Source organism: Rhipicephalus sanguineus, chromosome 7, assembly GCF_013339695.2.
Source record: "Rhipicephalus sanguineus isolate Rsan-2018 chromosome 7, BIME_Rsan_1.4, whole genome shotgun sequence".
NCBI classification, from domain to species: Eukaryota; Metazoa; Arthropoda; class Arachnida; order Ixodida; family Ixodidae; genus Rhipicephalus; species Rhipicephalus sanguineus.
Window position 1 is genome coordinate 27,839,120 of NC_051182.1, and position 24,460 is coordinate 27,863,579.

At 45.4% G+C, this 24,460-nt stretch overlaps 1 protein-coding gene across 1 annotated transcript in view; it reads right to left on the reverse strand.

Moving 5' to 3' along the window:
* The window catches only part of LOC119398570 (alpha-2-macroglobulin-like), a 97,803-nt gene that overhangs the window by 19,628 nt on the left and 53,715 nt on the right, over positions 1–24,460 (reverse strand). Inside the window, 3 exon segments of the mRNA XM_049417352.1 lie at positions 813–1,041; positions 2,221–2,542; positions 18,649–18,730. Of these exon segments, the coding sequence (XP_049273309.1) occupies positions 813–1,041; positions 2,221–2,542; positions 18,649–18,730 (633 nt within the window).

The following is a 24,460-nucleotide window of genomic DNA, read 5'->3' on the forward strand; positions in this document are numbered from 1 at the left end:
GAAAGGCGATTCTACGCGACGATTATACGATCGGCCGCTCTCGGTGCAGATGCTGATGGAGCACCATCCCCATCGCTCGTCGGCCCACAAGGTAGTTAAAGCACTTTTGTGCTTTTTAAGGACTACCGGCCCTTGTGAACTTTTGTGACTATTGTACAGTGCCATCGCCACATACGTGTCAGCGCATTTATTGATCATTTCCTTTCTTTTTCGCTCCCCTCTCTCTTTCTGTCTCACCCATATTTCCACTCCCCTTCCCTTTCCCCCGGCGTAGAATAGCCAACCGGACTGCTCTCTGGTTACTGTTTGCTGCATGCCTGTGTCAATACTTAAGTTCTGTAAGGTAAATCTCCAGTAAATGTTGACGGCTCCCGCCCATTCTTGCCCTGGCGCTTACCTAAAGATGACGTCAGGCAGAACAGAGTAGAAAGAGAACGGAATAGTTGTACGCTATAGGGCCCTTGGTATTGCATAATTGGGTACAAATATAGCCTTATTTTGTTCGCGTGGTTTCATTATCGGCTGGTGAGACTTTCTTTATTAGGTTAAAAACATTTGGTATACTTGATGATTTCTAAAAAGCTCGTGCGGGAGAGCAAATTGCACAATGCAGTGCAGGCAAACCTTTGGTAAGCCACTATATGGACGCTGAAGGGTTATGCATACGTGCAAGTGTTGTGCTCAGGTAAAAAGGTCGGGTGGGGGGTGAAAGTATATTAGTCAGTGCGTATAGGCCGACAAATATTGGGTTTCAATTTTTGCAGTTATGGAGGAGGCTCAGGGAGGGCAATACATGCGAGCTGCGCACTCACCGGCAGGCACTTTTCGAGATAGTTGAACACGGACACTTTGACGGGCACGAGCTCTCCGCGCACAACCGAATAAGGCAGGTTGAATGATGCGAAGAAAGGCTGGAACGCCTTTATCTTCGCCGGATCCGAGACGCCGATACCGTCCTCCGAGTGAATGCACACGGTGCTTCCCACCCACTCGGTGATGGTGTGCGGAATCTTCTCCTTGAAGCTCAGCTCACCGCGCTCACTGAAAGACAACATAACATGTTTCTTCGAAACAACTTAAAATGGGGGAAAGCCTGGATGCCCACGTTGAAAAGAAGAGAGGGAGAGAAGCAAAAATTGCACGCAGGTTAATCAGACGCACGTCTGGTTTGCTACCCTGCACTGGGCGAAGTGATAAAGGGGCGAAAAGAGAGACAGAAGGAAACTACAGTCGCTTATTACATAAGAAAAGCTGCAGGATTCACCCCCAGAACTGCGGCGGGCCTGCCATTCATCTGTGCAAGAGAGCTGTGCTAGTGGTTTCCTTTAACCGTAGGTACCTTTTACCGTTTATATAAATACTACGTTAACTACTAATTAAAAGTTCGTCATCCCAACTTAAAATTGATACAGGAACCTCTGCTGAAATTTTCCAGGAAGTTCTAGTTGTTGGCTGGAAACCAGCTAAACCAACCGTCTGTATGGAAAAAAGCACCTAACTGTATCGGCGAAAGGTGCTCGAGACCACAAAAATGAGCAACAGCGATTGGAATAAGAAACAAATTACCTGACTCCCGTGCTACACTCCCCCTCCCCCTTTCTTTCTCCTTTTTTTCTTTTTTTTCCTTTTTCCCCCCATCTCCTAGAGAAGTGCGATGCTTTTAGTTAACATGTTTGTTGTTGTATAGTTGCTTGGTAGCGTAGAGTGTATTACTGCCGTCTGCATAAGATTGCGTCTAGCGTTTGTGTATGTTACAATGACGCAATTTATAAGTACATTGTTTATAAGCGTCTCTAGCACTTGCGTGTACCGGTTCCATAAACTTTTCTTTGTGGATGATATTTTGCCCATGCAAACTTGCGTGGTGCCAGGCAGGTTGGTTTTTGAAACACTTACCCTGATCAGAGATTAGTCCTTTTATGCCAACTACTGAAAAGTCGCCAGTGCCTTCGTCTTGTTGGATCAAGCAAAGACCTTCGATAGGGTAGAACATGACTACTTATACTGTGTTCTGAGAATATTCCGTGTTTCAGAGCAGTAAGTCCGCTGCATAGAGCTACTATACAGCAACATGAGCAGCCGGCTCCTCATCAATGGCACGGAGACGCAAAGCTTTACAGTAGACGGAGGCTTTTGCGGGAGACTTAATATCATGTCTGCGGTCCTATAGCTGAGGTGAGTTGGAGACCCCTGCGCATATAAATATAACAAGAGACTCACTCGAGTTCCTTGAGATCCCAGAGCCAGGTCTCGGGGAAATAGGTGCGCACCTCGACAGCCGACTTGGCGGGGATGTTGACCGACGGAGCGCTCTGTGCCACCGAGTCCAGGGCGACGGGAACACCGGGCAAGCCACCTACAACGTCTCTGGAAAACGCAGCCGCGGCTCTCCATGCGGGAGCTTCCGCAAATGGGAAAAATGCGAGTGGCCTACGCCTGGGTACTGTGGCACGGGCAGCGAGTGCAGGCACCCACCATTGTGACCAAGGACAGGCAGAGAGAGAAAACGGAAGGGGTAAGAAAAAAAAAGAAGAGCCCAGTCAGCACAGCCAGCCATAGGCCGTGCGACGCCCAGACAAGCACTCGGGGAGGTGCTGGTTCCATGTGCATTGTACTCAGGAGAAACATGCCTAAGAGTAACCTAGGCGCGATCACTGTGACGTATATTGGAATTTTGGCAGCATGGTGCTCAGGGGCGCATTCCCAGCAAACACTTCAAAAGGCCTATAAATGATCCTCACTATTCGATTCGAGGACGTCTTTGTTCTGTTCTGTTCTGTTCTAACTGTTTAGCTGTAGAGAGGTTGAGGTCCATATTGCCTCTGCTACTCCATATCACGAAGTTATGCAGCGAAAAAAAAAGAATAATACTGAACGGTACCTAAACATGAACAATCCGAAAAAAAAACATAATAGCACACTGAAACCACTTCAAATATCATACCAATACACAGTTTGCTTGCAGCAGTTCACACTGTCATAAACTGTTCACCCGCGCACCTTCCTTTTCTACTATCAGTATATGCGCTAACACGTTTCATATAAATTTGTTGTGCATTACGCGTTAATTTGCCTTTCACCGCTCCTTATTCAGTTATTTATTTTCGTCGTTTCAAGACGCACATGCGCTGCTTACAGTTTCTTGTGGGCATACAAGGCTTTTTTCTTACCAATATATAGGAAGAGCCATATATTTCCTGTAAGTTCTAGTGCATTCCACGTTAATTTTGTATGTATGTATGTATGTATGTATGTATGTATGTATGTATGTATGTATGTATGTATGTATGTATGTATGTATGTATGTATGTATGTATGTATGTATGTATGTATGTATGTATGTATGCATGTGCTGCACCCCTGTTGCGCTTTAGTATTTCTTGTGGAGAAAATTTCCCACAAATGCGCGCACTATTTGAATATGCGTGCACATTTGGGACCCTTTCACCAGAACCAACATTAATGCTCTGGAAAGGATACAGAGAAGAGCCATGCGTTTCATTTTTTCTAAATACAGTCGATATGATTCTATAACTGAATATTGTGTTTTCTTATGTTGTTTCTTATGAACGTGTATTCCTTATGTTGTACCTTGCTCCTCCTGCTTGGACCACATGGCCTGCAGTATGACGTAAATAATAATTAAAAAATGTTCACCTGGCGCTAGTGATACATTTCAATGTGAGAATAAACAAGCACTCGCTTAAACTTATTTCGCTAGTTCGACCAAATACTTTTTCATGAATGTCGTGTCTCTTCATCAATGATTTGCGGAAGTTTTCTTTTTTCTTTTTGATGATGTGCCCCCTTTTATTACAGTTTAGCGTGACCTTGTTTCTGCTCGTATTCTATGCCTTCTCTGTACGGGCCTTTTTACCTCCTTATGACAGTAGCTTACGCACAATCTGTTTCTTTCAATTGTCTGTTTTCGTTATGACTTCAAGGTGGTTTATTCGTGTTATTGTGGCTCTGCAAGAGCTCATAGATTCCTGGTGTAAAATGTTAAAGCAGTCACTTGCAACAATAACGACTTTCTATTTGCCACCATGGTATATACATACAAAATTATTACATCTCCCCGAATGCATCTAAGCGTCGCGCAGCACTCGAACAAGATCATGTAACCACTCTAATTCTTTTATGTTCGTCGTACAGTCACACAATACCAGTTTTAGTGCATAGCAAACTAGCGAACTGGTCGCGAGCGCACCATGAGCGAAGCAAGGAAAACACGGTGTACATGAAATGCATGTTATGATTGTAATGTTACCACCTGTCATTTCTGTTTTGGAGCATATCAAGCTAACGAACCGGCTGCGAGCGCAACATGAGCGTGGCATGTATATCATGCTGTACATGAAATGCATGTCCTGATATTCATTTTACCACCTGTCATTTATGTTCGTCTTAGAGTCACGTCGTGCAATACCACTATTGATGTATATAAATCTAGCGAACCGCCCGCGAGCGCACAATGCCCTACATGGCCTACATAACCTACATGCCCATCATGCCCTACATGACATGCATGTCATGTTACCACCGGTCATTTATGTTCGCCATACATTGACGTCACGCACTACCCAATTTAGTACATGTCAAGCAAGCGAAACGGCCGGGAGCGTACTATTAGCATGACATATAAATCATGCCGTGCATGACATGCATGTCAAGCACGGCATTTATATGTCATGATTTTTATGTTACCATCTGTCATTTATATTCGTCATACAGTCACGGCACGCAATACTAGCTTTGGAGTATATCAAGCTAAGTGAACTGGCCGCGAGTGCACCATGAGTGTGGCATGTGTGTCCTGTCGTACATGACATGCATGTCATGATTATCATTTTATCACGTGTCATTTATGTTCGAAATACAGAGATGTTTTGCCATGCCAGTTTTGGTATCATCATCAGCCTGTCTACGCCCACTGCAGGGCAAAGGCCTCTCCCATGTTCCGCCAATCAACCCGGTGCTGTGCTTTCTGCTACCATGTTATACCTACAAACTTCTTAATCTCATCTAGCCACCTAATTTTCAGTCTCCCCCTCACGCGTTTGCCATCTCTTGGAATCCAGTCAGTTACCCTTAATGACCACCGGTTATGCTGCCGACGTGCTACGTGGCCGGCCCATATCCATTTCTTCTTCTTGATTTCAACTATGATATCCTTAACCCCCGTTTGTTCCCTGACCCGCTCTGCTCCCTTCCTGTCTCTTAAGGTTACACCTATCGTTTTCCCTTCCATCCTCGCTGCGTCGTCCTCAATTTAATTTGAACCCTCTTTGTAAGTCTCCAGGTTTCTGCTCCGTAGGTAAGCACCGGTAAGATGCACCGGTTACATACCTTCCCCTTGAAGGATAGTGGTAGACTACCATTCATGATTTGATAATACTTGCCGAATGAGCCCCATCCCATCCTTATTCGTCTATAAGTTTTGGTATATATCCATTTAAATAAACAGCCACGAGCGCCCCGAGACCATGTCATGTATATCATGCTGTACATGGCACGCGTGGCATGATTTGCCCATTAGGACCCGCCATTTAAGTCTGTCATACATTCTTGTCACACCATATCAATTTTTGTATACACCAAGTTAACAAAACGACCACAAGAGCACCAAGACCGTGGCATGTAAACCACGCCGTTCATGACATGCATGTCATGATTTTCATGGTATGACTTGACATTTGTGTTCGTCATACAGTCATGCTATGCCATACAAATTTTTGTATACATCCCATAAACGGCCAGGAGAGCACAAAGTCGTAGGCGGCTAGATAGATAGATAGATAGATAGATAGATAGATAGATAGATAGATAGATAGATAGATAGATAGATAGATAGATAGATAGATAGATAGATAGATAGATAGATAGATAGATAGATAGATAGATAGATAGATAGATAGATAGATAGATAGATAGATAGATAGATAGATAGATAGATAGATAGATAGATAGATAGATAGATAGATAGATAGATAGATAGATAGATAGATAGATAGATAGATAGATAGATAGATAGATACGCTCAAAGTCGCATAAGTTCGCTAAGAAATGCTTCGGTTTTAAAAGATAAGAGCTAACGTCGCTGTTAGGTTTTCGTCTCTTAGTTAGCTTTCAAAGCTTACAGACGTTAATGCAAGTGCATGAATAGCAGGGAACAAAACACCCACTACCACCGTTCTCCGCCTGTTTAATAAATTCAAATATTTCACTTGGGGTCGTAAGAGGCTGGTGATGGCTAAAGGGATGACTTGCCGTCATTTATTGAAAAAGAAAGCGGTAGTGTGAATGTTTGTTTAATCTTCAGCGACCACAGCTTCTACGTGGCGTAAAGCTTCCTTATCATTCAATTAGGTTTACCTTAAGTTTCTAATAGCGTCTTTACGTACGTATCCATTTCTTTCTCTCTCTCTCTTTTGGAAATGACGCTAACGGTACTCAAGAGCCTTCTCACAATTCCATAGTTCGTAATGTTTCAAATTGAATGTCCTGCATTATGCTAGGCGCGTTAAGCGAAGCCTTTTGCTGCCGCTCTTCCGTAAGCTAAGCGAAGATCAGAAGATGCTAGTTTTATTAATTTTTTTTTCAGCGCTTGGCAAGGACAATTTTTCGTCACCTCACTGGCGCCCTCCGCCTCTCCGCAAGACTGCTGACGTATGTTGCAGAGGGAAAAGAAAGTTGGAGTTGCGTTGTTTGCAGAAATTATTTACAAATTCTCTTGGCGTATAATGGGAAATAAATTCACAGGCTAATAGTCGTCGCTATGGATAAAAATAAACTGCCTCTCACGCTCTTATTTTCCCACAGTGTGTTAGACAATATATATACCATATAACTGAGGGACCAATTGGGCTTGTTGCACATATTGAAGTGTAACAGCGCAGATACCGACGGGGACGAGGAGGGACACAATGTAGACGAACGTTGCGCTGACTTTCAAAGAAATGTTCATCTTACGTCTGCAGAGCTATATGTACTGAATACTTGACAAAAAGAAAAGGGACAAGAATGCACCTGCACACAGATTCATCTCAAGCCGCTGTCGCCCTGGCCCTTTTATCAAGGAAGGTCAGTATTTTTTTTTCCACACAAGGCTACTGAGGGATAACTGATGCAATTATGACCCGCGCGTGAAATGACAGCTCCATCGTTGATTACTCTTGTTACAAAAGCGCCAGAGCGATAGCGATGCGCAGGTGCGTTCCTTTTTTTCCTTTTTGTCAAATGTTCGGTATATATAGCTCTGCACAAGCAAAATAAGCATTTTGTTGAAGGTCAGCGCTACGCTTGTCTACATGGTGCCTCTCTTCGTCACCGTCGGTATCTGCACTGTCACCCTCCAATACATAGAACAAAAGAAATACTGTGCTCTAACCCTTTGCGTGTCCGTCCACAGCGCGCACCTCAATCTTGCAATAAGAATTTAAAAATTCACTAAATATCAGATTTAGAGAATGGAAAATTGACGGGCAACTTAATTGAGCAAGTGTTGATCATTGAAATTGAAAAAGTCAATGCTAAAAAGAAACTTAGAATAAAGTGTGAAATGCTTAGATGCACATGACGAAATACTTCGCCAAAGTTAATTAATTTGTTCGCTTAAATCAGGCCCCTGGCGAGGAAATTTTTTCGAGGCGGGGTGGGGGGGAGGGGGGAACTTCTCGGTGAACGCCTTGACTGTTTGAGAAAAAATTACACCATCTCCCGCTAAAGGGGACCATGAGGCGATGCGAAGCCGGAGCACTTGCACGATTGCGTTCCGTTGGCGTTCGTTGGGTATGCTACCGACCTCGCGTCGTGGAACGCGAAGAGGGACGCTACGCGCGTCGTATCTTCCATCTAGCCTGGCCGTTAATTCTCACAGGGCGAGCGGGGAACGCGGTCGACAGGCGGGCGAGAGGGGGGCAGCGTAGGAGAGGAGAGAGAAGGGGAGGGGACGCGCATGCGCTCTAGCTCATCGCGGCGTTGTGCAGGAGAGAATTTCGGCATGTCTAGCCCACGTTTCAGAGGAAGAGTGGAAAGGGGGAGGGGAGAGGGGAAGTGGAGAGGGAAAGTGGGGAGGGGAAGGGGAGAGGGAGAGGGGATAGGGAGAGGGGAGAGGGGAGGGGAGAGGAGGTGTGTGGAAAGGCTATGCGCATGCGCAGTAAGGGTGCTCACGCCGCACACTACCACCACCACCGGATTGAGCTCCGCCTTAAGATACTTCGCATCTAAAACACCTATTTTCATTATTTCTTTGCGGTAAAGTACCCTGTCTCGTCAAAATTTCGGGACGGCGCCCGTGCCCCAAGGCTCCCTCCTGGCTACGGGCCTGGCTTAAATATTTTGCTAACTCGTTTACACTGCACCTGCGAGTTGCTCGCTCCTTTTCTGTTGTTGTTCCTTTTCTTTAACTGACAATAATTAAGCACCGACCCGTCACACACGATCCCTGTAAACACTACTTTTCCAGTGTTTCAATTTCTGAAAGCCGCATAAAATTATTGAACACGGCACGAAGCGCAATTTCAACCCTCTGCCAGTATATCAGGTTCAAATCCATTTGTATGAAATTTTACACTTCTGCAACGTTCTGACTCGTATATTCACGTGTAAGGTCATTGACCTGACATCAGTCGTCACTTCTTACTTCTAGCTGCTCGTCGTGGTACTGCTCGACATCCTCGACACCTATAGAAAAGTTATGGAGCGCAAGCTCTAGAAGCCGCTAAATTCACTCATTTAGCGGAAGCGTCCACTATTTTTTTATTCAAGCACTAGCTTGCATGTAGCTGTAGCTTTTGCATGCCATGCGCTTCAGCAACCACCTTTGCTTCTCCCGATTGCTTCGTGTCACGCACCCGATATTTTAGAACGTTCCTTTGGTACGTTGTCGCAATTATTTGCCTAGAGTCAATGAATTAAACAGTATTATAGCGTCTAATCAAATGAGAACCCGTGTGATCTTCGGCCCAGTTTGCCTTGAAACTTTTATCAAGAGATGTATGTTTTTCTTTTTATATTACCTTGCGCGTGTGCGTCCGGGGAACATAACTGCTCTGAACGTACTTTAAGCACGATTTTTTAATAGCCAACCTCAGGTCAAGTCAAGTACCCACCTAAGCATTTCATGCTTAAACGGCAGGGCATGCTTAGTTCCTTGAAAAATACAAAAAAAGTGTCCTGCAAGGTTCTTGCAATAAATGACAGTGAATCGTTATTACAGTCATAATTGACTACGGAATTAAACGCGTGTAAGTGTTTGGTCAAATTTACGCGAACGCTACGGGCATATAGATGCTACTGTGGAGCTGATGAGAAGAGGTTAAAAATGATTTGTAGCTGGCCAGGTCGGTGTGGTTTGCTGCACATTCTTTTCAACGCAGCGAAGCACACAGCACTCGGAGAACAGGGCTCGCACAAGCGCTCGTTCTGTGAGGGCGTTGTCGTGATTCGAGTTGTTGAAGAGCTGGTGAAGCAACCAGGAAACAAAGCAGATGCGCGACAAAGATTGGCAGCAGGGAACTGGACAGAGACAGACAAAAGAACAGAAAGCAGCCAAAGGAACATAAGCTTGAGGAGAACGACCTGCTTGAAACAGCAAGATGTCTGTGAGAAAAAGAATAGAGGTAAATTCCGACCACATCGGTAGTTATGTGGGACTGCCCTACCACTGACATGTGCCTCGAACTTTCAACCTATGTGAACTCTTGCTCCTTCACGCATGTTTTCTCAACCGTATTATGAGACGATAGCTAAAGAACATAGAGAAGGAGTAAAGGCGAGCTGCTAACCCAGGTAAGCGTGTTCAGCTTCGTAGGAGCTGAAGTCGTATAGTGGTAAGTCGTAGATGTCCGTCCAGCAAGGCCTCGTTTCGAGCGTCAGGTCTGACATGACGATCACTCCGAATTCCTGGAACGTACCGAAAACGACAGAAAACGATTGAACGCTATAAGGCACGCAAATAACCTTCGTACGCCATAGGTAGTTAAAGGGACACTAAAGGCAAATAACAATTTATGTCAGAGTGAAAGCTCAATGTATGACAACGTCTAAAACGGCAATATTATCAACAGCAGTGCCCTACTTACCGAGAAATTAAGCTAAATGTATCACACGATCAGCGCCACAAGCCGGACATTTTGGAAATGATCCCGATGACGTGAGAGAGTCAGACTACAATTAATCACTCCTAATCGAACTAGCTGCAGTAAAAAAAGAACCTTCCGTGTATCAAGAGACGTAATAAAATGCTGCCTATTCGTTTCTGTTTGATTCATGGAAAAAATAACCTCTTTGGCGTTGCCATGGGGAACGGTGCGCGTGGTTCATAGGTTCCATTTTCGCGGAACTGCGCTTCGCCCGCCGCCGTGCTTCGCTCACGCGGTCGCGTCTCAGTGGTAGTTTCGGTATCGCGTACTGCCGCGTGTGTTTTGCGCGCTCGTGAAAGTCGCTCTGACATAAAGTGCGACAAAATGCCGCATGCATGTGATGTTGCCGGATGCCCGAATGGTGCACGCCGACAGTGCAAGCCGCCGCGCAGTAAAGGCGGGCAACATTGGGCACGGCAACAGTGACGTGAGAAAGACCGCTTTCAGGCTGGTGATTTGATGTGCACTAACGCGATGCGGACCACTAAAAGGCAATTTAATTTCCAAATAAGCACTTCCTTGGCACAAAAGTAGCACTACCAGGTTTCTGGACCACTATTTCGACAATGAACGCTGACTTAATATTTGCCTTTAGTGTCCCTTTAAAAAAGTGACACGGTCTCTTACGCATGGACTGTTTGCACGTGCAGTCTGCACGTTAGCATGGCACTGTTTGCACGTGCTGTAAACGTGTCACAATTTCAGTTCTTCCTCTCACATATTAAAACTGCGCAATTGTACCTATCAGACTTACGTCGAAAGCTGTGATGGAATCGACGTAGTCAGCATTCAAGGGCCTCGGTCTGTTTGTACCGCTTGTACGGCTGTTCGCCCCTGAATAGAAAAAAAACAAGACAGACTATGTAGTGAAACAGTGCATTAAGGCAGTCCGTTCACCATATCTAAATCATAGCGTCAAACCAAAAAAAAAGTCATAGTTTCGCCCCAACGGCGAAGCAATGAATGCGATAGAAACAAATTAGAATGTCACACGAAGAACGGCAAGCAGCTGGATACTTGCAGCGCGCCGCTCAAACGCAAAGGACTCACGACAACACACACAGGACGACTGCGAACTAACAGCGGCCACAGCTCGACACTTGCAGCGCGCTGCTCAAACACAAGGAAGGACGCTCGAAAAGAACGCACAGGTACACACAGGACGAGCGCGAACGAACAACTTCTTCGTGTTTGAGCAGCGCGCTACAACCCAACGCTCTTAGACTTCTTTTTTCTCGAAAACTACGTCGCGTAAAGTGACGCCTCCACATCTCCTGCCGCTCGGTGGCGTTCGACGCATTGTTTACCCGGCGTTCCATATCGCGAGTCGGTAGAGAAATGGGCCACCTTTTAGTGTGCGTCTCAAGGGCAATGTTCAAACTGAAGGAAAATGTAGGAGTGTTGCTTTAAAGCGCGCCTTCGGGCAATCTCGCGGGTGATACTGCGCACGCTGAAGCGCCTTCGAGCTCTGCGTGCCGCCAGCATTAAATGGTGTGTATAAATAGCTTGCCGTTAGTATCCTCAATAACCGGTGGCGTGTGGCCGAGTTGTTTAAAGCGGCGCGCTGCGGAACGGGGTGTCGCATTTTCGAATCGCGATGGCACGCTTCGGAAATTCTTTTTTCTTCTGATTATTTTTTTGTGGTTTATACATACATATAGATATCCGGGACATGACGGCGGCGGCAATGGCAAAAACCAGCTGGGAGTGTTCATTATTATTATTATTATTATTATTATTATTATTATTATTATTATTATTATTATTATTATTATTATTATTATTATTATTATTATTATTATTATTATTATTATTATTATTATTATTATTATTATTATTATTATTATTATTGTTTGAATACATAGAAAACACGAAGACACAGTGGAAAGAGGTAGGGCACAGGCTGAAAGCCGCCACCTAAAGGGGCACAACTCCTGCCTGATTCTTCGGGAAGGGAGAAACAGGGGAAACGAAGAGAGGGGGAAAGAAAGAAGAAAGAAAATAGCAAAGAAAACATTGGCCGCGTATCTGCGTGCTTCGCTGCAAATGTCGTGTAAAGACGCTAGAAGAGGCGCTGTGTGAGATATGGACGCCATCTGGCAATACGTCGGGAAACATGAGTGCTGTGTTGCGTGCTGGTAGTCCCGGCGCAGCAGCAGGCGAAGACCGGCGGTGACCAACGCGACCGGCGGGGACGCCAGCCAGGCCGAAAACGCGGTTTGGCGCGAAGCGCTGAAGCAGAGAAACGTCCGCACTCAACGAGTACTCTCCACACACTCTTTTATTTACACGTCGCCTGGTTAAAACAGGAACGCCAGAGCGGCGCCCACAACCGGCAGCCTGAAGGCCGCCCACAACGCTGCTTTTTCATTTTTAAATATTTTTTTTCACCTTCTTGGCCTTCTCAAAACTAAAGTTTTTCAACACCAACCCATGGCATTCGTACAGTGCAACAGAACCGAAACCGAAACACAACAATGAGCTCGTGCGAAGGGCACGGAGGAAGGCAAATTTCAGCGCAGTCGCATTTTCAGCTTTGTTGAAACAGCGCTCACTAGACGACGACGAAGTAAAAGAAGGCACAGGACAGGCGCTGCCTGTCCTGTGCCTTCTTTTACTTCGTCGTCGTCTAGTGAGCGCTGTTTCAACAAAGATGAACGCATACCAACTCGCTCAAGCTTCCATTCTTATGCATTTTCAGCGCAGCTTAAGAAACTAGGGTCCTTAAAATTACGTATGTATGCATTTTCTATTAAAGGAACACGCCACCTAATACTTACCTAGTGATGTTGCACCTCAGATATGCATGATATTTACTTTTTGATCGACAACGTTCACAAGTATGAACAGCCGTACCAGTTCAAGACGGCTGGCCCTTGGGCAAGTGGTTCAACTTTGGCCGAGTGGCTGAATCGAGGGACGTGCCGAGAAACAGAAAGACAGACAGAAAGACAGACAGACCAAAATTTCTGCGTTTAAGTTCCCCAAGAAAGACTATCGTCTTTAAAAAAACGCCAAGCCTGCGCGGAAAGCGCAGCACAGTCACAGCGAAAGCTCGAAGAGCAGCATTTCTAGAGCCCGTTATAAACTCTCTTGTGGCTACTAATACAACTACACTAGCAACGTACCCACTACGCCACAAAATCATAATTTTTGTGAAGTTCGGAAGCATCCAACGCGACATTACTCGTCATTCTGCGGAGAAGCGAGGTACCATCTATAAGGCATTATGTGCAGTTTCTTGATGCGACAGCTGATGACGATGAAGAATTATGACTTAGCCTTTTGTAATGGGTTGGAAGCTTTCAATGACCCACTAGTTGCGTAATTCGCATTGTGTGACGCCCGGTCGTTATTTCACTCTCCCACCACGCTTTATAACATACGCTAACGTGAGAAAGAAATAGAGGGAGGGGAATTAACTTTATTGAGACCCTGAGGAAATTGATCATGGGAGCCTTATGGGCTTCCTTGACAACCAATAGAGGTGCACTTGCGAGGAACCCAATACGCTATAAATCATAATTTTTGTGAAGTAAGGAAGCAGCCACTACGCAATTTTTCATCATTCTGTGCAGAACCGTGGTACCTGCTAAACACCTGTAAGGTATTATGTGCACTGTGTTGATGATGTGGCTAATGACGATGAAGAATTATGCAGAGTCCTTTGTAATGGGTTGGAAGCATTCAACAACTCACTCGTTGCGCAATTCGCATTGTGTGACGCCTCGTTACAGAATTCTCGTTGTGTGATACTTGGGTGTTATTTTACTCTTCTGCCACGCTACATTACATATGTTAATGTGGTTCCTTCCCGACATGAAGCCTGTATAGGGTCTTTTTAAAAAGCAGTTTCAAGCACCGGCATGGCTCTGAGGTAGGATACTGGGCACCCACGCAGAGTGCCCAGGTTCGAACCTCGCTCCATCCTGTAATATTTCGTTTTTTTTTTCTTTCGAGCGATAGTGGTTATGGACACCGGCGGCGACGGCGACGACGACGGACAACTACGGCGCCAAAAATGGCCCTTGTTGTGATCTCATAAGAGCTTTCGCTGTAAAAAATAACACAGATGTAAACAAAATAAGTAGTCGCATGGAAAAAATGTCTATAAACGCGAGGCGGTATAAGAAAGTTAGTAGGGCTCGATGGGCCTGAACACGCCGACCTCAGGCAATCATCAGGCTCGTACACTTAAGACCAATAAGGCCACATTCCTTGATGAGCAATGCTCGGTGCATGACGAATGCGGAACAGTAAAAAACTATGTGTTCTAATGTATCGCAGGAGGCACACGACGGACTGTCTCACGACCTTGACAGTATAATCGCTCACGCACTTATACAGAGCCAACCCTTAGCTTATATAAGAGGGCTCTGTCACGACGAGGCCATCCACGACCACGAATACGGAGAGGGAACAATCCTTTTGCTACACGGCTGGTCAGGGTGCTGCTTTAGAAGATGGTGGATCAACAGACTGGCGTTGTCAAACACGCATGAAATTTCTTGGCAGTCACACTCGTTGTGGGCACAACTTGAAGCTGGGTGATCGGCCTCTTCATTCCCAGCAATTCCCAGATGCGAAGGTATCCACTGGCAAATGAGGGACACCCCACAAGAAATGAGGGTCACCCCACAATAATGTTTGGCAGATTTTACGATACTGCATGTAATTGGACGATCGTAGTCTTTTCTCAACAGTCCGCTAAGGGCAGCACGAGCGTCTGTGAGTATGACAACTTTTGATGCTCCTAATTGTTCTTGAACAGATTTCAGAGCAACATCAATCGCTGATAGTTCCGCAGTTGTTGATGAAGATAGATGCGGAATACGAAACACCTCCCTGATGTTAGTCGAAGGGCAATATAAAGCTGCAAAGCCACCTTGGCCGTCGCTGCGTAGAGATGCATCTGTAAATATATGAAGATAATCGTCAAAATGTTCAAATAGGTTCGACTGGGCCAACTGAAATAGTGCCAAAACAGGCTGCTCAGATGTTTTATGTATTCCGGGAATGGAGGAGAGGTTGAGGAAAGGAAAAGGCGCAACTTCTGCAACCCTAATTGGGAGCACGGCTCAGCGCCTTTCCGGGAATGGAAAAAATGATGGCTGATCCCTCCGCATAGGGATCGGTATAACACGAAAGTGCAACGTGTCGTCACGGAAGTAGTTTACTGTTTATAGTGCATTTGTATATTGGAGCTTGTAAAATGTCTACTGTTGTTCGGCAGATGTGGACCACCGCTTGATATGGACGCATCTCACTCACGTTGACGCCTAGTGGCACATCTCCGTACCGATGACTAACGCCCATGAACATGATTTAACCCTTGCGGTAGATGAAGTTCTTAACATATACGTGGACACCGCATACGGTGAATCCCGTGCAAAGATGGCATCAAAAGGCACATAATAAACAATGATACTCGATATGTACGCCTTCATAGTGTCGTGAAATGCGAAGAAAAACGCTACGCGCGCTTCGTGTATTCCCTCTAGCCTGGCCGTTACTTCTCACAGGGCGAGCGGGGAACGTGGTGCGACAGCCAGGCGAGCGTCGGATAGCTATTTTTCGATATGGATGGACGCTATGAGCGAGGTTTGAGCTAAAGGTGCCACCTCACGGTGTGTTAAAGCGTCGACGAAATTAAACTTGTATTGGAAACGCGCCGAATGGGATGGTCGTAGCAATGGCGCGTTTTTTGTTTTTGTTTTTTAGCCTGGTGGCACAGATGTCACCTCCCCGTTATAAAGGGAACGCTCATAGCATCCATCCATCAATCCAAGAGCACTGTGAGAGGAAAGTGTGAAAGATAAATAGCGCGTTCATGTAGCCTCCGTAATGTGCTTGGCGGTAGCTCAGTGGGCTAAACGCCCGCCGGCCATCGTCGCGGACTGATATGTCATGGGTTCGAATCCAGTCAAAGCAACTTTCTCTTATAGCTTTTTCTTCTTTGTCATGGGATGGCGTTCATTTTGCTGACGTGCTTCCGTGACGGAAATACGTCGTGAAAGTCTCGGTGGACCCCGGCATAAAACACTTTCGTGTTAATAAATGGGGAAGGTGCACTGGTTGTGCTCTTCTGGGTTGTGAAAGAAGCGGAATCTTCTGAACTGCCAGCAATCTTAGTGAACAATGCCGCCAGTTTCCCCATGCGAGATCCCGGGCGCTGCGTGAGGCGATTAATAAGTGCTTTATCGTCTGTTGCTCGGTGCAAACGCTCGATATGGTGCAGCGCTCTTTGGTCTGCCTGCAGCCTCAGGGGCAACTGGTGCGCTTCGGTGAGTACAGGAACAGATATACGCCTCGCGAGGTAAACCAAGTATGATTCGGAGGGCAACACGGTGGTCCCGTTCCAACTGAGACATCAAACCAGGCGGCACGTTCAAGATTGGCAAACCGCACATCAAGCTGACTGATATACCTGTAGGACTGTCTGGTCGCAGCCAGCAGCCTAGCAGTCAGGGCGGGCACATACTTCAAGAGCGTCTGTGATTTGCGCCTCGCCGAGGTAACGGCAGGGCGCCAAGACAGGCGATAATCGATAATTACGCCCAGGTAACGATCTCCGATGTACAGCCGGCTCATGCTTCATCGAGCACGTTGTCTGGGATGGTAAGCAACGGCGGCTGACTTAGCAGGCGAAATTTGTAGACCAACTTCCTCTAGGTACTCTGCAGTTATGTTCAATGATTTCCCGAATCCCGACCGCGGCGGCTGCATTTTCTATGGAGGCGAAAATGCTTGAGGCCCGTGTACTTAGAGTTAGGTGCACGTTAAAGAACCCCAGGTGGTCGAAATTTCCAGAGCCCTCGACTACGGCGTCTCTCATAATCATATCGTGGTTTTGGGACGTTAAACCCCAGATATTATTATTATTATTATATCAGCGATTTCTACAAAATTCCGCGAAGATGCGGACCCTGCTGTGAAGGACCGCTTATCTACAGTGCGATATCGTCGGCATGATTGCTATGCCTATTGGGAACTCATATTCTTGAGGTAATCGGCTTGGCAGCCCAGCAAGTACACTGTTAAAGAGAAGCGGCGACAAAACGCTGCCTTGGGGGACACCGCATTTACCAGTGCGCGATTCACTTGTCACTCCTCCGATGAGAACTTTTATTTTGCGCTCCAATATAAAGTTACGCACAAAGTTAAGCAGTCGACCCGAAATTCCCTCAGCCATAAGTGCGAAAAGAATCTCCTTATGCGGCACCGAATCAAAAGATTGTTGCACGTCCAGGAAGAGCATATATGCAGAGTGCCTGTTTTCTCGAGCAGATTGAAGTGTTGATGCAATATCTGCGATGCTATCGATTGTTGAACGATGTCGTCGAAAGCCGCTCATAACATAAGGAAAGAAATCTAGCTCCTGTGGCCTGCCGTCCAGACGAAACAGCACCACTCGCTCCATCAAGTTCATAATATTAGAAGTCTGTGATATCAGCCGGTATGACTTGAGGTGTTTTCCAGGCGCCTGGGCTTTATGATTGGTTTCACGATAGATGATTTCCATTCAACAGGGATCAGAGACGTTCGCCGCACTTTGTTATATTCGTCCAAGATGTACTGATGGAAGGTCTCATCGATGTTTCGTAAGGCTTGATACGTAACACCGTCTTCACCTGGGGCAGTGCGGCGACATGATATGCAGAGCGCGTGGCGCAGCTCCTCGAGAGTAAAATCTGCCTCGTCCATCTGACAGGCAGGACCATAGCAAAGCGTTATGGTATCGGGACTTATAAGGTAGTCAAGGTCACCGTTAGCGTTGTCTCATGATATAGGAGAAATTGCTATCGCTATAAAAATGCGTCACTGCGGGTTGTGTCATTTCTTATGAATTCATAATTAGCTTACGCAATTCGTGTTAGAACAACCTGACGATCTTGATGCGCATAGACTAGTTGTAAATGGTGTACACGCGTGAAGAAGATGATCTAGGTGTTTCTTGCGAAAATTGGTTGCGCCGCCCATATCTTTATAAAACAGTAAAGTTAGTTTTCCCTCGTATTTCGTTCTAAAGCACTTTAACTCCTCTTGAGAGCATCGTACCTCAGCGAAAATCTCGCGCTTTTAGAGACAAGCTTAATAGCCAAAACGCCCACATGACTGCATACGCTTGCAAGAAGTAACGAGGCTTAAGTTACAACAAACAAAAATAAACATAGACAAGGCGGAACGCAATTTAGCATTAATATGCTTTAATAATAATATCTGGGGTTTAACGTCCCAAAACCACGATTTGATTATGAGGGACGCCGTAGTGGAAGGCTCCGGAAATTTCGACCAGCTGGGGTTCTTTAACGTGCACCTAAATCTAAGTACACGAGCCTCAAACATTTTCGCCTCCATCGAAAATGCAGCCGCCGCGGCCGGGATCCGATCCCGCGACCTTCGGGTCAGCGGTCGAGCGCCATAACCACTAGACCACCGTGGCGGGGTTAATATGCTTTAGTATCGCTGGATTTGCAAAAGAAACTCAGTCATAAACACTTACGTTGCGTTAGGCAATAGACGTAGGACGCCCGCCTCGGCCACGTGTCTCGGGTGATGTCCAGGCCCTTCAGGATGTCGTATACCTGCGCCATGTGCAAAAAGTTCACTGCAGTAGTACGCATCACCACATCCCGTCCGACATTGTGAGACAATAGCAGAACACGTTAGGACAAGTACGTATTATATTACTCTCCTATACATTCCACAAAGAAAATGGCGATATGCAGCAATACATCAGAGCGCATGGAATTTGATGTGATTAATGTCGATATGTGTAGTAATAAATACTAGAAGTACTCCGTATAAAGAGCCTCAGCTGATGTATTTTGCAAAGGCCGAATTCCCTCCCGCAGAAGAGGGTTACGGCGCTTGTTTCAATATACGCTTTGCTTAGAATAACAGAGAGCTGAGCTAGTTGGTCAGTATTCATTCCGAAAAGGACTGGGTGTGCAAACACGGACACAAGAAAGAAGTCAGGACACCACAAACGCCGACTAACAACTGAAGAGACGCACAACGGCAGCAAAGAAAGAAGGCACGAAGACTTATCTGCACATGCCCATGCAACAGGCGAACCTATCAATCCGGCACGCGTGGTGGTCTACGTGGAAGATAACTGTTGAGGCATTTGATTTCATCTTTATTCAAGTTAATCGACGGTTGGCTCACGCATGCGCTACCACTATTCACGATATGTCATGCTTCAACTAGAGTGTACTAGAACAGGGGACTGCTCGGAACGGCCACAGCACCAATGTACAGAAAGTGAAGCCCAAACAGGGTCAATCCACCTGCAGCGCTGTGATCGGTAGTCTGCAATGTGTCGTCGTTTAAGAACTGCGCGCGGCTCCGGCAAAGTGGTGCAGGGGTAGAATGCCCACTTCCCACTCAAAAGGCCCGGGTTCGAATCGCAGCTGTAGATGGTGGATTTTTATTCTTAGTGTCATTTTTCATAGCTGTGTTGGTTTTTTACTTTCTTTCTTGAAACTAGCTTCTGTTGCTAGGTATTGCTACAAAAAGTAACGTAAAATGTGAAATCTTGTTTCGAGTATCGTCTTCGCGAAAATCTCGGAGGCCACACTTTACGTTTTTGTTCAATCCCGGTGGGTGGCGCTGCAAATAACTGCGCTAGTTCTCAAATTTATTCTGTTTTACTTCACATTTTCCGTTACTTTTTGAACCAGCACGTAGCAACTTAAGCTAGTTTTAAGAAACAAAGGAAAACCAATACTGCTACAAAAGGTGACACTAAGAATAAAAACCCACCATCTGCAGCTGCGATTCGAACCTGGGCCCTTTGAGTGGGAAGCGGGTATTCTACCCCTGCACCATTTCTGCGGAGCCGCGCGCATCTCTTAAGCGACGACACATTGCAGACTACCGATCACAGCGCTACAAGCGGATTGACCCTGTTTGGGCTTCACTTTTCGAAGCTCGTTCCGGGCACTCCCCTGTTCTAGTACACTCTACTTCAACCATCAGGCGCGTTTCTTCATTTCTATGCCGGTACAACACTGTGCATTAATCGAATTTTCGCGTGCACTAACAATCTCGACAATGTAAAGATAGATTAGAAGGTGAGCCTCCTCCTGTTAGCGATCTCTTATGTTCCAACAATCTCTGGTTAAGGCATCTGCCCGTCTGTCCTACGTAGAAGCGGCCGCAGCTGAAAGGGATCTTATACACCACGCTCGTACGGCAATCAGTGAATTTGTTGGTGTGTTTTACGAAACAAATATAGGTCTGCTTCTTGTCCTTTACTCGCTCATTCTTCCTCTGCACAGCGGCACAAATCTTACCTAGCTTATTGCCAGCCGTGAAAACAACATTAACGCCGTATCTACTTCCTACTTTCTTTAGCCTGTGAGATACGCAATGAATGTACGGTATACCCTACGACACGTTTCTTCCTATGGCTTTCTGCAACCATGCTCGAACTTAACATAATGGACTTCTTTAAACGTTCAGCGACAGTGGGCTACTGCATCACGAGGATACCCAGCATCTAAAACACGCGTAACCTGTTCGTTAAAGCTATCACTCATTTTGTGTTCACACGACTTGGTGAGGGCTGACTTAACGCAAGACATGGCGATGCCGTTTTTTACAACCTTCGAGTGCTTCGACGAAAAATTTAACAGCGGCTTCGAAGATCTAGGAGAATACTGCCAGCACACGTTGTTCTTCTGAAACGTTGGGAAAATGTCTAGGAATTGTATTCCATTATTCTGAGGCACCTCTTTAGTAAAGCTCAGCCCTCCTCCATTTAATTCAAATTTTTTGCTCACTGAGGTTACCACCGTTTCAAAGTCCTAACCACGCTTTGCTTCTTTGTTGTTGTTGTTGTTGTGTTTCAGAAAGTTCACTTAAAGACCTTATTATTGACGATCCACGTAGAAGCACAATTCCTGTTATAAATAGTGAGAGAAGTAAGAGGTAAAAGTACTAACAGCGACTTACTTCTACAAGTTTATCCATACTCTTAATGGTGTAGCGCCTAAAGTGCGGGCTATAACCTGGATACAAGACCGAAAAGGCTAGTTTCCTGCCTTTACATAGCGCTGCACGCATGACTTGATTAAGAGTGTAGTGATGTTGGGTTCAGTGGATCAACATCAAGAAAAGGCTATGATGCGCTAGCCTCAATGGTAGCGCTTATCCATAAAAGGTGTCTGTATGCAGGGCTGGGCAAAGATACATTGAAATTTTATCGCGATACGATACAAGATACTCGGGCATGAAGTATTTTAAATACAGATACATGATACTACTGCAATAATTGTATCCATACGATACTACCCAAATGTATTTCAAGATACTTCAATACATTTGCAAATTTGTTAGTACAGAACTATATAATGCATAATGAAGCAACAAACGCCTATGTACAAATATGTTTGCTTGAAAATCTCTTAACTGCGAACAACTTTGTTTAATTTTAATGAAATATCTGTTAGTATCCCGAAAGGGCTGTCTTTCTTGCTGAAAATATATTAGTTTTATTTCATTAGGATTGGTAATTAGCTGCTTAACATGACAGATCTTTGTACCCTGCTCTGTCGGTGGTTTTTGCGTGTCACTTTTGTAACTGATGGGTGTCGCTGCTCTACTTGCTGACCAGCTATAGACCAGAACACAGCGAATTCCATGCGCATCGCCATATTTGCATCGCGCGTCGGGCCATCTATCGCACACGCGACGAAACAACATGCGCGGGCTGCCACGCCAGCAGACGCTACACAGAGCAAACTTGAAACTCCCGAAACTCAGCCTGTCGGAGAGCGTGTTTCGCGTCTTCTCTAGCCTGGACATTTTCGCTGATTTTATTGGAACATCAAGAACATCTTGCTCATGCAAGTCCACAATGTATAGAGTACGTGCTGAGTGGGCTGTGAAAGCAACCTCGTCAGATACGTACGCTGTTACATTTGTAAAAAACGTTCTCGCTGTAGTACGCGTGAATCGTAATTGCAGTGCAGCTCGCCAAAGAGTGAAACGATGTTTTGTTGCCCCATATCACAAGTTGTGCACAAAGTTTTATGAAAGCTCATCATTTCAGCATGCATCGCGTAATAACTAGAGTACGCTTTACGGGTAGTTTCGCGGAACGTAATTTTTGTTTCACGAGCACTATTACAATAATGCGTCTTGCTCACAAAAGCGGGCTAACAGAGAGTATAACCTGCAGTATCGTTCATCGATCCCTTTTGGAAGCTACCTGGTGCTTTACAAGCGAAACTGTGCTACTCTTAGTTAAGCCGGTTAGCTACGCCTGCGACGTAAAGGACACTGGCGCGAGTACTGTTTACTTACGAGCCAATATATGTATTATGTGCAGCTGGATGCCTCGTGTCGAAATAAATTTGGGGACATCAAACACTGAAACGAAAACACGAAATTCTGGCCAGCTGTTGAGGAGCAACGTGCCATTTATTACCTTTTGAAGACGAAATCTCGAAGGCATGGATGCCATCAAAAGCACTAAAGTTTAATACTACGTTGAAAGTGGCAAAGCATGCTGATTGCTTGTGCAGGAAAGCGCTACCTTACACTAGACTTTCGTCAAAGGAAACGCTCAAAGGTATGAAGTGCACCCCCACACAAAGCTCGCGGCTGCCTTCAACCCAGCTGCGTGTCACGCAAATTAGATTCGGAAAATGAAATAGGTGGGCATCACACTGCAGAATACACGCAGTTAGTGTACTTACTCGCGCATTTTCACTCGGCTCCTAGTTTTTTTTTTTTTCCTTGAATCACAGTTATTCACTCGTGGCGAAGCTGAAAACACCGCACCAGCACTATTTCCGTGGTGCGTCGTAATAGTCGCAGACAACGCTAATATCCTCTTGTTGCGCTGCTTCTTTTCGCATCCAAAGACGACGGAGTAGTGCCCAGACGAGCTCTTATACGCTGAAGCGGTGTGAACGGGTACTTTCTCGCACTTTAAAGCCTCAGAACTGCAGCTTGCCCTGTTTACTTGGTGCAGCCCGCGCGCGCCTTGGCAGCCCCGTCAGCCCGGCGTCTGGGTGCGAGAGTATCCGCTCGTCTCGCCAGCAGCCTGCGTGCGAGACAGGCGTGCTCTGGTGTATAGAGGGATGCCATCTACTTATAACGTCAATAAGAAGCCTTCGCACGATGCTGCGAATGCCGCTGTGCAACCTTACTTTGTCCGTAAACGTACTACCTTTCATAGAAAAAAGCGGGAAGTTATCTTTTCGTCCACTTTTCTTTCTTCACATTTATATTCTAAATACTACAGATAACACCCCCTATACTTGCCTTGGCGTTATTGTCTGTTAGTTCTCATGAATATTGTGTCTAACAAAGAAAAAACGAGCCCTTAAGAGTCGTCCCTTTCCTACCTTTTTCGCAGTACGAGATAACGCGTCGCCTGTACAGGAGCAACAACGCTGGTAGCGATATTTTTTTGTGACGCATCGTGTGTACATAGACGACATAAAACTGCAATGACTTTTCACGCCGAAAAAAATCAGCACGCAGCATGTACGTTGCGACAAAAAAATGGATCGCCCATTGTGGAATGCCCTCTACAGCGCAACGAAACGCACTTGGCCCTAAAGTAAATATTAAACATTTCGCATAATTCACCTTAGTTAATTAACCAATTAAGCGAAATATAAAAATAAGCTTACGAGCGCCACATTATGTCCAATCATGTGTCGTTGGTTTCATTCAGTTAAAGTTAACTACATTTTTTTATATTTGGTTCTAGTCGCGTGAAGCACCCTCTATAAACACGATTCAGGCGGCACCTCTAGAAGCTACGACAATTCAGTATGATGCATCGTTCACTTATATGTTAAGGTCAGAAATACAAAACTCAGTGCCTATGGAAACTAGCATAAAATGGCTCGTGGGGATGCTCATGAAAAAAATGGAGTACTTGGTATCATAACGTTTCTCGAGTCCCCTTATCTTAATAATAATAATAATAATAGGTCCTTTATTTTTCATCAAGCATAAGATGAGGGAGGCAGGGAGAAAAAGCTGACGAGCAGCTTGACTAGCTCCGGCCCCCCAAAATGTACACTTCGGCGCGTTTACAGCAGACTGTGCTGAACATATTGAATAACCAAAATGACAATGAGAATGCAAAGTGACAGGCTATTAAACAGTGTACATAAACAGGGCAAAAAGAAACATCAAGGGAAAAATTAAGAGATGGAAGAGAGAAAACATTTGGGAATAATACAATTAATTTTCATTGAAAATATCTTGTAATCACACAACATTTGTTATCACAAAACATTCGTAACTAGAAAACATTTGTGAGAAAATATTCGTGCCTAGAG